General features: G+C 37.1%; 1 protein-coding gene across 3 annotated transcripts in view; it reads right to left on the bottom strand.

Annotated features, from left to right (window-relative positions):
* The window catches only part of arhgef3 (Rho guanine nucleotide exchange factor (GEF) 3), a 175,024-nt gene that overhangs the window by 1,638 nt on the left and 158,000 nt on the right, over positions 1–15,386 (bottom strand). For all 3 annotated transcript variants that reach the window (XM_079808301.1, XM_079808302.1, XM_079808300.1), the window contains one exon: positions 33–219. In XM_079808301.1, the coding sequence (XP_079664427.1) occupies positions 33–219 (187 nt within the window). The remainder of the gene's footprint in view (positions 1–32; positions 220–15,386) is intronic.

Here is a 15,386-nt window from a genome sequence, read left to right as displayed (position 1 = left end):
TTTTGATTAAATGCTATTAATTTCTGACTCACTCCGTTCATTGTTGCTGAAGGCTCCTCTGATGGAGCCGCCCACGCGCATTTCTCCGTCCTGCAGGTCTTCCCACTCCAGGTCTCTCACAGGGATCGGCTGCCGGTAAAGCTGATACCACAGCTGCTCATTCTGGGTAATGGCTCGTGTGATCACCAACACGTCCTGAAACAGGAACACATGCAGCTTCTGCAGAACGAGAGAGTGAGAGAGACTTTGTTTTGTTACAGAGTTGTCATTGGTTCTTGAGGAATTGATAGTATTAACAAAGCAAACTTGAGATGACATAAAAACACATTTGCTGAAGCAACCATGAGTAGTTTATATAAGATAGCTTGTGTCACTTTGATTGATTGCGACCTTTGACCTACCACGCCCCTTTGCCCTGGACCACCCACATCGTTCCCCTCCCCCACGTTTGACCTTGACCACCCACGTCGCTGTCACCTTTGACCTTGTGTATCCTCCGGGGAGTGATATGACCTTTGAGGTCTCATATTTGAAATAGCGATGTGAGGGTATGACCTCTAGGCCACCAATGTGAAGAATGATTGTTTTGAACTTTGCCACGACTATTTGAAGGGTGATTTCGGGGGGGCATCTGCCGGACACGTGAGGGGTTGGTGCATTCCATAGACAGGGGGATTTTTTCACAGAGGAACCGAAAATTGTCATTATGGTACATCACAATATGTACACACAAACACACACACACACGCACTTGGCACACACACACGCGCACGCACACGCACACGCACACGCACACGCACACGCACACGCACACGCACACGCACACGCACACGCACACGCACACGCACACACACACACACACACACACACACACACACACACACACACACACACACACACACACACACAGAGAGAAATTGTAAAATGTGCAATTGGTTTTATAAAATAATGTATTTCTATTTAAATGTAATGAATATAAACAAAATATATATAATATTACAATATATAATAACAATTATCATACTAAAATGTACTGAAACTAACCAGATAAAATATTACAGTTTATTATAGCTTATGTTATATATTTATAACTTTCATTTTCAGGGAGCAGGGAAAAGTAGGGGTTTTACAATCATGTATATACATTGGATGTTTTACAAAAGAAAAATACCCTTTAAAGAAATATAAAATCACTCTCTCTGGTCTCTTCAAGAATGTCACTTGCACACGGTCGGGGGTGTGAAATTTGACACAATCACAGCAGTGGCAGGGCAGGAATCAGGGGGACACAATCTATGTAATGCCTTAACTTATTTTCCCCAGAGAAAATGTTTTAGAGACAAAATAAAATCTTTAAAAGTTTTTAATACATTTATTAAGTCTCCATCTTCCTATAATAGTGGTGTATCCAACATCTGACGGCCTATGATTTTAAAATCCAGCATAAAGGATAATTTTACTAAACAGAGAATGTTCCATTACTTTATAATGTTTTAGAGCTTATTTCTACAAATATCATTTTTAAATTGTATGATTTAAAAAAAAAGCAATAGTTGTTTTCTGGTAGTGTTTGGCATCGACTCAAACAATGTAGGTGAAGATATATATATTACACACTATAATGTAAATACATTGAATGACTAATTTACAAAAGGAAATGCACGGACCCACTTTATATTAGGTGGCCTTAACTACTATGTACTAACATTTTAATTAATAATTTGATACAATGCACTTATTGTGTACATACATGTTTTTACATTGTACTTACATTTAAAAAAATACCTGCTTGTAATTACATCTGTAATTAATTTCTGTAGTTACATTTGTAATTACACAGTTGACACTTCCCTCACACCTAACCCTACCCTTAAACTTACCCATACCACCACACCTGTCCCTAACCCTACCCGTATCCCACCTCAATATCAGAAAATGCACAATATAAAATCTCTCTCACTGTCTCTCTTTCTCACGCATCTAGGGGTGTAAAACCCTGCTGAAATGTGAGACAGTCAGCATTGGGGCAGCAAACGTGGACATGTTGGGTTTCCATGTTTTATGAAGACTTTCCATAGACATAATGATTTCCGTATTGTAATCTATCCCAATGCACCTAAACACGGCCCCTCACAGAAAACTTTTTGCATTTTTACATTTTCAATAAATAAATAAATAAAAGAATTTATATAATTTATAAGCTGATTTGCACATGGGTTTAATTTTGTGATGTATTACTACCATTATGGCCACATTTAGTCCCAACAACGTTAGGGGATACCTGAACCACACACACTCACACACACACACACACACAAATTGGTTCTATAAAATGACCTTTTCTCTATTTTAAATGAATTGATTAAAAATAAAATATAATACACAATGACTATTAACAAATATCTTACTAAAATATTTTTTTCATACTTTATAATCATAATCATAACCACTTTTAGTTATAGTTTTAGCTAAATATAATAATAAATATATGAATAATAATAAATAAATATGAAAATACCTTACATTTTTTCAGAGAGATGAAGAAGTATTTCTTTATGAAATGATAAAAAGCAAATATTTTAACCTGTATCAAACTAAACAACAAGCACAAAGTTAGCAAACATCTTTCCAGAGGCAATGTTGTTCGTACTCATTTTATTTCAAAGCCTAATCTTAAAAGTTTAAATTAGATCTAAATTAAATATTTAAAGTTTTAATAAAATCGTATCTTCTTATTCTTCCCAGAAGACTGATGTATAAAGATAGCATCTGATGCCCAATGGATTTTGCTTAAATCCATCATAAACCATAATTTTTTTTTACTAAACAGAACCCAGTACATAATGTTAAATATTCTTTCTACAAAGATTCAAGCAGGTCTTGATTAATAACCCTTAACCATGTATGAAGCCCATGCAATGAAACATGTTAACAAACTTTGTCACAAATAAACAAAATTTGTTTCAATAAATTTCATTTGTTTTAAAAGATTATTAGTAAAAGAAGTTTAGACGTATCTTTAAGAAAATGTCCTCAGCAATCATTAGTGATAGCTTCAGGGTAGGGTGATGGGGTGATTTGAAGACCAGCTGGTCCTCTGTGGCCAATGATTCTGCTGTGTCATTGACCACAGAGTAAAGTCTTGAGTGAATATTTAATTTTACTCGTTTTATGTCTAAGCATGATCTTACTTTAAATATTAACTGGTCATATTTTACACTACTATAATATTTGACATTTTGTGGAAGCCATGATCTAGGATTGCATGTACAAGTTGTATATGATTTTACTTTTCTTGTGTCTCCCAAACTGGCCTTTATCATTGCGGAAACATACCCTTTACCGAAAATATACTATCGGTTATCTACTCAAAAATACGGTGAATTTTACAAATGTAACCTTATGTTGATGAGGCAGTTTGTCTGGTGACCAGAACAGACTTTGGAGAGAGCTGATGATTTGGAGAGCGCCCCAATGATTCTGCAGGGTGTTAAAGACCCTACAATGTTGTTGTTTGTTTTTGTCAACCTGGTGAATTTACACATGCAAGGTCTTCGGAAGTCGTGACTTCCAGGGTCAGTGGGTCTCTTGAGAATATTTGTTTGACCTTAAAACCAAAGATTTAGCTGTTGGTTTAATATTTTCAAAGTTTCAGGCTTCAGTGTTACAATCATGCAGTACAAGGATTCAGATGAAACCAAACATGAGAGTATGTTTCAACATGAGTTATACAATATTTGTACTCTAGTATCACACTTGCTATTTTTAATAGTCTTTACTAGTGCCTAATGCATTAGAATCCAGATAATATCAAGCTAAGTTGATTCAGTTGTTTATTACCACTGTCTTTATTATCTTTGGCACAAATAAATAGATGTTGATTAAAGCTTACATCATTGCCCATTTCCCTACAGATAAAATCCAAACATGTTCTTTATAGGAATTATGTGTGCACAAAAACTCTCTGTAAATTCAAGAGGCCTCGAGTAAGAAAACAGTGACATTGTTTAAGAAAAGATGTCATAGCGCATAAAGAAAATCCAATTTATTGTGATAGTTATTTTTTCCCCTTCCATAGTCTTAGTCATATTATCAATATCACTGATCGCATTTTATTTGTCGGACTGTATATGGTTTTAGGTGAAGATTCCGATCTTGTTGTTGTCAGTGCAAGTTCATGCAAATCATCACTTGTGTGATGAATTCACTTTAAGCATATTTTTAATTGTATGGCTAAACTTTTTTTGTTTTCTTTTGACAAACCTACATTTCAAACGATTTCACAACCACGGGGAAAACATATTGTTTTGTAATACTCATTAAACCTAATCTTGGTGGATTTTTCTCATCTAGAACACAAAACTTGTACTGTTTTACACATTTTGACTATTTAACTATTTTTGTAGGTATCGTGTCATTTTAGAGGATTTACTAAAAGATTAAATGCACCAAAATCACAATGTTTGTAAATTATGTTTTTACTACTCCGCTAGATTGATCATATTAAGTTAGATTTCAAATGACGATTTTTTCCAAGCATAATCTTTATGCAACAATTATCCGTGCACAATTTAATACAAATGTGTACAGTGGGTAAGAAAAGAGACATTTAGCTATAATTAAAACATAACACAGAAATCATCTCCTGTAAAAGTTTGCAAAGTTGATTTTTTCCCCAGCCAGTAGATGACAGTTTTACATTTTGCTTCTTTGTACAGTCTTTAGATGAAGACTACTCTTTGAGCACGGTCAAACAAAATACAACATGAGAAAATTAAACTATGATGTTCTTTCAGAAGTGGTCACAAGCCAAGACACATTTCTGTTACATTTACAACTTTTGCGCTTAAAACACACCCGTCTATTACAGTTAGTTACAACATTTTACATTTGAGAATGATGTGGTGGTACCAATTTTATTATAATATGCGAACTTCAATAAAAAGTAACCTTGATAAGTAGTCATTCTAAGTAAAAAGTTAGATGATTCAGGCTGTTTTATTTTCCCCACGCTCCAATACTATCTTTTAGCCATCTGCCTTTTAGGTTTGATCCATGAAACGGGAACAAAAACAACATTACAATGTGTCGACATGGTTGTCTCAATAATTATTCGATAACCGGTAGAATTGTTTAACATCTCTTAATTTTTTACAATTTTCAACTTAAATATTACTGTAGTTTTTAGTCATTTACAAAGGTGTCACGCATGATATCTTACATATAATTATGATATTGTTACATGTTCTGGGTTGTTGGTACCTGTAGGCGGTAAAACTTAGCAGTAAATGATAGGCGTGATTAAGTTGTTACTCAAGCGGTCTTCTGTGACGTCTTTTAATAAAACATTTCAGCGTCATCAAGGCAAACTCATTAACGGTATGCAGTGAAATAAATATAAACATGCAAAACTTTATGGTAATGAATAGGCAATAATGAATATCTTGACTTTATCAACATTTAGGGGTGCTGTACTCGTCCTCATGCGCTTATTTTTTGCTTAAAAAGTTTAATTGATTTTGTTCCATTTTTTCTGAAACAGTGTTTTACCACTTTATTTTTTTAAACATCACCATTCTTCTTTGTGTGTAATTGTAATTATGTGCATGTTTGTTATCCCCTTTCCTCTAAATTCCAACATTTAGCTGTAATGTTAGCGACCAATTGATGTTCTACACATCTCTTGGTTCGTATACAGCATTTGTTTGATTTAATCAGATGATGCATTAAACCACCGTATTCATTTACATAGTATTTATACTACCTTAAATGTTTTTGGGGGGGGAGGAAAACATTTTATTTTGAGTGTGTAATACCATTCAAAGAACAGGGGTTAGATGCTGTGACATGATTAATTGCACTGAGTGTGTTAAGGCTGGTGTTTTATGACTATTTAAGGTGTCATATTCTCTCTAACCACCTCGAAGCTCCAGGTCCTACCCACTCAATTTGGTATTTAAAGAAGTTAGGAAACAGTCTACAACTCTAGTGTTACAATGGCTACTCCTGAAACTTCTGAAACATCTGTGATGGATGTAACACTGACAATAAGTTCGGTTGAAACTGAAGAAAACCTTCCTTACACACGACAGAAAAAACAGAGGATCCATTTGACCAAGTTTCTTTACGAAGATGAAGATTTTTTTGAAGCAGGAATTTCTGCTAGGGGGTGTTTATATTGGCGGATTTGTTTTTGACAAGGCAGCACAGATGGTCAAACTCTACGCTGTGGAATTTTCGGAGACACCTTGTGTGGTTTTCCCCGCTAAAGACTGGTCATTTTTCTACAATCGTGTTTGGAGCGATATTAATGGGCTTGCTAGTAAAACCTTTTACATCAACGAATTGGATGGAGTGACACCACCAGGTACGAGGTGACAAAGGACAGTGAGGAACCAAAGCCTGATGATTGTGTACTCATATCAACCTGCAGGAACAAGACGCTACATGAACAAAACCGACTTAAGCAGCGTAAATGCTATGAGGAGGCCGAAATTCGAAATATTGGCTTCAAAGCAGCAGCGACTCAGACTCTGATAATGACTTCCCAATTCCAGAGGACTACCCTTTCGAATGTTGTACAAAGAGTCTTGTCCTCTTGTGGAGTGACATGCCTATGTTGCACACCGTCTTTTCAGCAATTGACATGCTTTTTAAGTGGAGTTGAGTTTAATTAATTTTAAGTCATTGTGATATGCCTTAATAAGTATTGAATAGGAACATGCGTTCTGGTAAAAACACTATTTGTACAATTATATTGTAATATACAATTGTTACAAACTACAAATGTCCTGGACTACGTTTACCATGATCCTCCCTGTCCTACAACTGAACTCACTTCGTCATCCTCTCTCCCGCACTCCCCGGATTCCCTGCACTCCCATTATATTGGACTCACTTCCCTGTACTCCTTGTCTATTCTTATTGATATGTTTACTATGGTTGGTATTGTGTGTTTGGTTGCTATGTTATCCCCTCGCTGAATAAACCCGTCTATTGTTGGAAGTCCGATTCTGATTCATACCTGCTGCACCGCACCAACCATAACAACTGTGAATTTGTTTAACTGTGATTGGATACAATTTCAGTCGCCTCTAAAAATCTGTTACCAGGCAACATAATGGCTTATACAGATTGTAGAATATTGTTTAAAAGTGTTTGTATAATTTGGAAAAACATTTAAATTATTATCGATGTGTTACATACCATATGTACATTGCGTTTTAATATTACTTAAGCCAAATTAATATGACAACATCAAAATAAAAGTATTTAACTGAACATCTTATCATTATCTTTAGTATATACGTGACCTTAAAATCTGAACAAAAATAAAAATCCATTCATCTACTTTTTAAATACGTTATGAATTCGAATCCACAATTGCATGTTTTTTTTTCCATTTCATCCATTCTATAGTCACATTTTCCAAAACTCTAATTATAATTAGCACAACATCGTTCTGTTGTTACCAATACAACACAATCCAGGTTGTTTTGACACAATATACAGTCAGTTAACAGGATTCTAAAATTGCTTACATTTTTTCATTGGAACTTACCCAATACCAAAATCAAAGATTCTTCTGGTCGTATTTATAAATGGTTAAACACAGTAAGTCACAAATGAAGACCTAATGCTCTAATCTTTAAAAATAGTATAAAGCCTCTACTTCTGAAACAACAGCAGCAGCTCAAACGTATTAAAAAATATATAAAACAAAGACTGAAACAACTGATAAGCATTTTAAGTAGCAGATCTCTGAAATATTTTATCTTGTTAAAATAGTGTTAGAATCATTTAAGATGATTATTTTATTATTATTACAGTTTTTTCAATTGTTAACACACTAAAATGACATGCACGGCACAATTATTTAAACTGACACTCAATGAGCAAAACCTCACCCCTGATCTGCACAACTATAATCACATTCTCAGCCTCACAGTTTTTGCATAACACTACACACAGTGTTTTGCAAAACCCTAAACACTCAACATTAGACACCGAAATCTAACCTGATTTCACTTCTTTGCCATTTCAAGGCACTGTTTTCCAAAATATCACCCCCTATAAACCAATTGATCAAACATCAGGCATGTAGACACTTAGGTGCTTAATTGTAAACTCAACAATCAGGGGTAAGCACTATAAAAGGGCAACAGGTTAGTTACCAAAATAGAAGGCAACATTGTAGTAAGAGGAAGAGTGAGTATAAGAGGGGTATAGTGAGTAGGAAGAGGTAGACGTGGGATGTGGACAAAGAAGACTGGGGACCAAATTTATCAGATGCGATTCGGGTTGACCATGAGTTCTGAGTACCCATGGGTTGACATTGAGAGAGTTAAAATGCATGAATGAATTGAATGATTTTACAATGTGGAGAGAAATAAATATTTTCATCAATATGCAGTACTGGTCTTATGTGTACTATTTCTTCAATATATTCATATACTTTACTCTAACAAAACTCTCTGAAAATCAAACCCAGATTATATCATTAGAAAATTAGAAATGGTACAGTTGTTTAAGATTGAGAACAGCAGAGTGTAAATGAATCAAACAGAATCAGATTATATGAACCTTGTGTGTGCCATTCGGTGTCAAAATTGGGTTTTGTTAAATTATTGTAAAATTTGAAAGAAGGGTTTCATTTTGCAAAAGAACTGAGGTGTTCTGCTACTTGTGTGTACGGATGTGTGAATTGTGTGTAGTGTTTTGACAAGTCTTGTTTTTAAATTTGTGCTCACGCAATCGTAAAAATCCGTATTTACCTCCTAAAGAATTAGGGTTGCAAGCGGTGTAATACTGTTTGTAACTTGTACCCTGTGACATCCAAAAGGTTCATTGTGTGCAACTTTTACGTATGCATTTACGCATCTCTTATGCTGTATTAAAACAACATAGTTGAACATGATGGATGTATCAAATGTTTTGATACTGAGATTAAGCTATGCATAGAGCTGCTAATTTTAGAGTTGTAATATGTGTTTAATATGTCAATGAACGTGGATGTTTATCATTGCTCAAGTTGCTTAAACCTTTAAAGTGATTATAAGCATTATAGGTTTCTGTAAGTGCTTGTTATTTCTTCTTAATGAGAATTAACTGCACATTGTCACAGTATTATTTTGTCACATTATAAGAGTAACATTTAATTCAATTTAACATAATTACCAACACTAAGTAAAATGTATTTAAAGAGTAAATGATTTTGTGTAATTACATCAGATTTGTAAGTAAAAATTACTCTATATAATTTAACAGGCCAAGTTATATTTACTTGTCCACTTTGTTAATTTGACCTCATATAGTTAAGTAGATTTACTTAATATCCATATGTGTAAAATTTACATAATTTTTTTGCAAGTTTATACACAAATATTTTTGGAGAACCTAATCTAAACCATTTTTTCATTGTTTTGAAAATATATAAAACAAAGACTGAAACAACTTTTTTTAAGTAGCAGATCTTTGAAATATTTTATCTTGAAAAAACTCTATAGTGTTAAAAATCATTGTTGAAGTTATTTCCATTACTTGAACTTACCGTAAAATAGGACTCTATTGCTTTAAATATTCAAGTACTTTAAAATAAAATTGTTGAACCTAGTGTAATTTATAAAAAGTTGAAAATTGCTTAACTTATTCTGATTAGTTTAAGCAATGTAAAAACATATGCTTTCATAACTTATTGATCATATAAGTTTTACAGTGTACAGTGGAGGGAGAGGAGTAGATGGAGGAGAGGAGTATTAGGATCAAGACAATGGGTGGAAGGAGAGGTAGAGGAGAAAAGGAAAAATAAGTACATTCTTGGCAACATACTATCTAAAAGTGAACAAGTCAATATATATAGCAATGGAATGCATATTGTCTGCAGGTTGAACTGAAACTTGACAGTAATGCAGGTTTCATAATAATACCATCAATTGTTAGTATTTGTCATTGTGCACTATGTTCATGTTGGATAGAAATTAGTTCTAGAGTAACAGACAGAATGGTTCAATTTTGAATTGGGTTTGCTCTGTTTTGATTACATTAGCTATATTTTGAAAGGTAGATTTTGTATTTAACAAAATATGGTTTTGGGACAGAAGTTTAACTATGATGTAGGTGTGTTGCAGCGTTAAGAGTTTAGAAAAAGTACTTTAAGTATTGGTAAATGTTAGCAGTTTTAAAAAGAGTGTAGTTTTACTTAGCTTTTATGACTTCCTGACGACAACCCCCATACACCTCACAACAGGGGGGTAAGGGAGGCTCCCAAAATGGCAGTCCTGATAAACTCTACACACAGTGCTCAGTTATCGCAAGCAATCTGGGTTCCTAACCGAAGGGATCTAGCTCTACTAGCCTAGGTTTGACGATTAAATCAGTACAGATTTCTGTGCCACTGCAACGTCAGAAGTTGAAGGAAGATTGTCTTTAGCGGTCAGATGGTTGGCTTGATGTGTAAAATCATCGACTATATATGTGGTTCAAATAATGATTGTGCGGGGGGTACCAAACGTGTAACAAATCTCAAAAATGAAATGGACGGCATAAGAGACCTGACAAATTCATTGCCTGATGTGACAAGCTTGTTTAAGAGCAAAGAACCTATCTGTGTAATCCTCAGAAAGGTTCTGGATGTGATGTCCGATTGTAGCGATGAGTTAGGAGTTACCGAAGTACTCTGTATGTGTACATATGTATCAGATCTATGTGTATAACTGGTGTCAAAAAATGAGAAAACTGACATTATTGAAATGGTTGAAACGCTGGTCAACTACATACTAGAGAAAAACATGATAGTCTGCAGAGATTTTCTTTTCTGGCTAGATCATCTGTAATGTCATTATTAATGTTTTACTTTATGTATGTAATGCCATTCTATCATTTTCTTCAATACTTAAATTAATGTTCGTATATTCTAAAAAACACTGTTGAAATAAAATGCTGAATCACTTAATTTGATGTCATGATTGTGTCTGACCATTCTATACACCCAAACATACATTTAAGGTAGTATAAATACTATGTAAATGAATACGGTGGTTTAATGCATCATCTGATTAAATCAAACAAATGCTGTATACGAACCAAGAGATGTGTAGAACATCAATTGGTCGCTAACATTACAGCTAAATGTTGGAATTTAGAGGAAAGGGGATAACAAACATGCACATATGTTACATGATTTGGTTGTTTTCCCTCCCCCTTTTGTTATTGGTTGCTGTGTTTCTCCCCTTTGCTATGTTTTGTTGTCTTTGTTTTCCCCTTCTTCCCTGTCGCTCAGTTGTAGGTGCTGTGATTGGTTGCTTCTCGAGATCAATCGTTGTGATGGACCTGGAAATTGACCAATCATCAACTGAGCTTCACAATAAAGGACACCTGGTGGAACGGAAGAGGGGGGGCGGAGCTTGAAGTGTGTTTGTTGGCTGTGCCATTTGTGTCGCTGTCTTAGTGGTGGTTCGCTTTGCTCGTTGTGTTTCTTTCAGAGAACGTCGTACCTGCTCGATACTTTGCCGGCCCGGAGAGTAGAGAAAAGGGAAGTATGTCACGTGACTTACACTTTACATACACGTAGAGTTCTCTGTTAAACACATTAGGTAAGGAGCGGGTGCAACTCTTTGTATGTTTTTGTTTTAGTTAGTGAAGTTTAGTTATGGCGTGTTGAACGCTGAAGATTTCTTTTGTTGCTGTTTTGTTTTCAGTTAGTGTAGAGGGCGGGGATTTGTTAGTAACGGGCTTTGGTTTTGTTGTTTTGTTTATTTAGCACCGCTCGTTTTCCTTCTCTCTGTGGTCTGGTTTAATTCACTATATCTTGTTTTCTTTTTATTTCTTTCTGTTTGTATATAGTTGTAAATATGGGTTGGATTATGTTTTCCATGGTATAAAGTTATCTGTCTGTATAAATAAAGCGAACCACTTATAGTTACCGCTACCCCGTGTGTCCTTGGTTTATTCCTCCTCAGTTACTCCCCAGAGTCTAAAATAAAAGAGTGTTGACACGGATATTATGTGCGTCAGTTCTACCTCTATGCCAACATGAGACGTAACATAAATTGGGGGCTCGTCCGGGATAACATCTCAGTATCCGGGAATTTCCGGTAGTTAACAACTTGTTGTTTTGCTCTGGGGACGTGTGTTGGAGTGAATCAATTGGCTAGTAAGTATCGTACGCTGCATTGAGCTTTGTGTAACGTGAAGTCGCGTACTTAGGTTTTTGTTTGTAAGCTTCGTTATGTCACTGAATGTACGTGGGTTTATTGAGAATCCGACATTGGATCTTCTTGAGAAATGTCGCAAGGATGATCTGTTAGCAATAGCTGAACACTTCCAAATCTCAGTTAGTCGGCAATCATTGAAGAGAACGATTAAAACTGTCGTGTTGGACGGTCTTTCAGAATTAAATGTTTTGAGTTTGCCTGAGTCGGTTAGAGACGCAGATCATATCAGTGAGGGGGTGACGACTCGTGAACGCGCGGAGGCTGATGCTGAGGAGGTTAGGCTTGGTGAGGCGGAGGCTAAAACAGGTTTACCTCCATTTGAGCCATTTTCCCCGCCTACGCCGGGTTCTAGAGAGAACGCGCAAGTAAAGATTCGACTGGCCCGACTCCGTATGGAGGCGGAAGACAAAGCACACGCCCGACGCGCTGAATATGATCTGCGGCTTGAAATCCGGCGGCTTGAGATTCAGGCTGAGAAAGAGGTACAACTACGGCGGTTGGAGTTAGAGGAGGGGAAGCTGTCTTCTAGGTCCACTGGCCGGTCTGCTTCTGAGTCACCTGGCCAAAATTCGACGGATCATGGCTTGTCTACCACTGCTTTTGATGTGAGTAAACATATTTCATTGGTGCCGCTATTTAGAGAGATGGAAGTGGATAGTTATTTTGGTGCATTTGAGAGAATTGCGGGGTCGTTAAAATGGCCAAAGGAAGTGTGGACGTTGCTGTTGCAGTGTAGGCTTGTGGGTAAGGCTATGGAAGTATTTTCTACTTTGTCTATGGAAGATAGTCTAAAATATGAGACTGTGAAAGCAGCTATCTTGCACGCTTATGAATTAGTGCCGGAAGCTTACAGACAAAGGTTTCGTAATCATAGGAAAATTAGCAACCAGACTTTTGTTGAATTCGCACGTGAGAAGGGAGCATTGTTTGATAAGTGGTGTGCTTCAAGTAATGTTGTTGATCTCTCGTCCTTACGCCAGCTGCTGCTTCTCGAGGATTTTAACAGGTGCTTGCCTGAACGCATTGTTTTGTATCTGAATGAACGGAAGGTTACGGAAATGTCTGCGGCTGCGGTACTTGCAGACGAGTTTGCATTAACCCATAAAAATGTGTTTAATACCGCGCGTTGTGATAGAAACATTTCCGTAGGTTTTCAGCCGCAAACTGGTAATGTTACACCTAAAACAAGGGTGGAAGTACCTAAAGAGAAACGTGAGTGTTTCTACTGTCACAAAATAGGCCATGTAATTGCCGATTGTATAATGCTGAAAAAGAAACAGCAAACTCCCAGTGCACAGCCTGTCGGTTTGGTAAAAACCATTTCAGCTCCCGTTGACTCTGTTTACCAACCGTTTATGTTAGAAGGTTTTGTGTCTTTCAGTGCCCAAGGAGATGATCAAGTGGATGTACGGGTGTTGCGAGACACTGGAGCTGCGCGCTCGTTCATTTGTGGTGATGTGTTGCCATTTTCGGAGCAGTCCAGTGTGGGTTCTAGTATCCTTGTGCAAGGTATTAGTATGGAGGTATTGAAAGTGCCGCTGCATCGTGTGTATTTACAGACTGAGTTGGTTGCAGGTTTCGTGGATGTGGGTGTGCGACCTAGGTTGCCAGTGCCTGGTGTTGAGTTCATTCTGGGCAATGATTTGGCCGGAGGTAGAGTGCTGCCAGTATTAGAAGTACTGGATAAACCGGTGGTTACTTCTGGTACTGAGGAGTTAACTCTTCAGTATCCTGATGTTTTTCCCGCTTGTGTGTTAACTCGGGCCCAGATAAAGAAGATGGGGACCGAGTTTACGTTGGATGACACGTTCATGTGCACAGATGGTGATGTTGCAGTGGAACACGTGCATCGTGAAACCGTAAATGAAAAGGTTAGTGGTACACTGACATCTCTGCTACCTGTAGGTCGTGAAAAGTTAAGTAAAGCCCAACGTGATGATGAAACTTTGACAAAGTGTTTTGATGCTGTGTCTGAGTCCCCTGGAGATGCATCATATTTTATGGAAGATGGTTTACTACTGCGGAAGTGGCAGCCTAGGGTGGTCGAGGATGCAGAGTGTTCCACTGTTTGTCAGGTAGTCGTGCCTTCAGAGTATCGTGTACAGGTGCTCTCACTCGCCCATGACCATATTATGTCAGGACATTTAGGGGTGACCAAGACTTACAATCGGGTGTTGCGTCATTTTTTTTGGCCCAGGTTGAAAAGGGATGTTGCGACTTATTGCCGTACGTGTCCTACATGTCAAGTCATGGGGAAACCAAATCAAGTTATTCCTCCTGCGCCATTAGTTCCAATTCCGGTGCTCGGAGAACCTTTTGAGCATGTGGTGGTGGATTGTGTCGGACCATTGCCCAAAACTAAGACCGGTCATCAGTTCTTGCTTACGATGATGTGTGTAGCAACGCGATACCCGGAAGCAGTGCCATTGCGAACAATTACTTCTAAAGCAATCATTAAGGCATTGGTTAAGTTTTTTTCTACTTTTGGTTTACCTAAGATCGTACAAACAGACCAGGGCACAAATTTTATGTCCAAGCTGTTTTCACAAACTTTGTGCTCGTTAGGTATCCGTCACCGTACATCCAGTCCATACCATCCTGAAAGTCAAGGGGTGCTCGAGAGATTTCACCAGACACTTAAATCTATGTTGAAGAAGTATTGTTCAGATACGGGGAACGAGTGGGACGAGGGTGTGCCGTTTGTTCTCTTTGCAGTTCGTGAAACCACTCAGGAATCGTTGCGCTTTAGCCCAACTGAGTTAGTCTTTGGACATAGTGTCCGTGGGCCACTGAAAGTTCTTAAGGAACAAATGCTTGGTCTGGATGACAGTGTAAGTCCTACAAGGAATATTCTTGATTATGTGGCTCGTTTCCGTGAACGGGTACAGGAAGCTTGTGCTTGTGCTAAAGAAGCCCTTTCTAAAGCTCAGTTTAGCATGAAACAACACTTTGATAAAGCAGCAGTGTCACGATCGTTCTCAGTGGGTGACAAGGTACTTGTTTTATTACCAATTCTAGGTTCTGCATTGTCTGCACGTTTCGCTGGTCCTTATGAGGTGGTGGGAAAGAGAAGTGACACTGATTACATCATTAATACACCTGACCGTAAGAGACAAAAACGTGTGTGTCATATTAATATGCTCAAAGCTTATCATTCCAGGGAAGAAGCATCTC

This window comes from Gobio gobio, assembly GCF_949357685.1.
Source record: "Gobio gobio genome assembly, chromosome: 24".
NCBI classification, from domain to species: Eukaryota; Metazoa; Chordata; class Actinopteri; order Cypriniformes; family Gobionidae; genus Gobio; species Gobio gobio.
The sequence above is the reverse complement of the archived record's forward strand: the minus strand, read 5'-3'. Positions and strand labels throughout refer to the sequence as shown.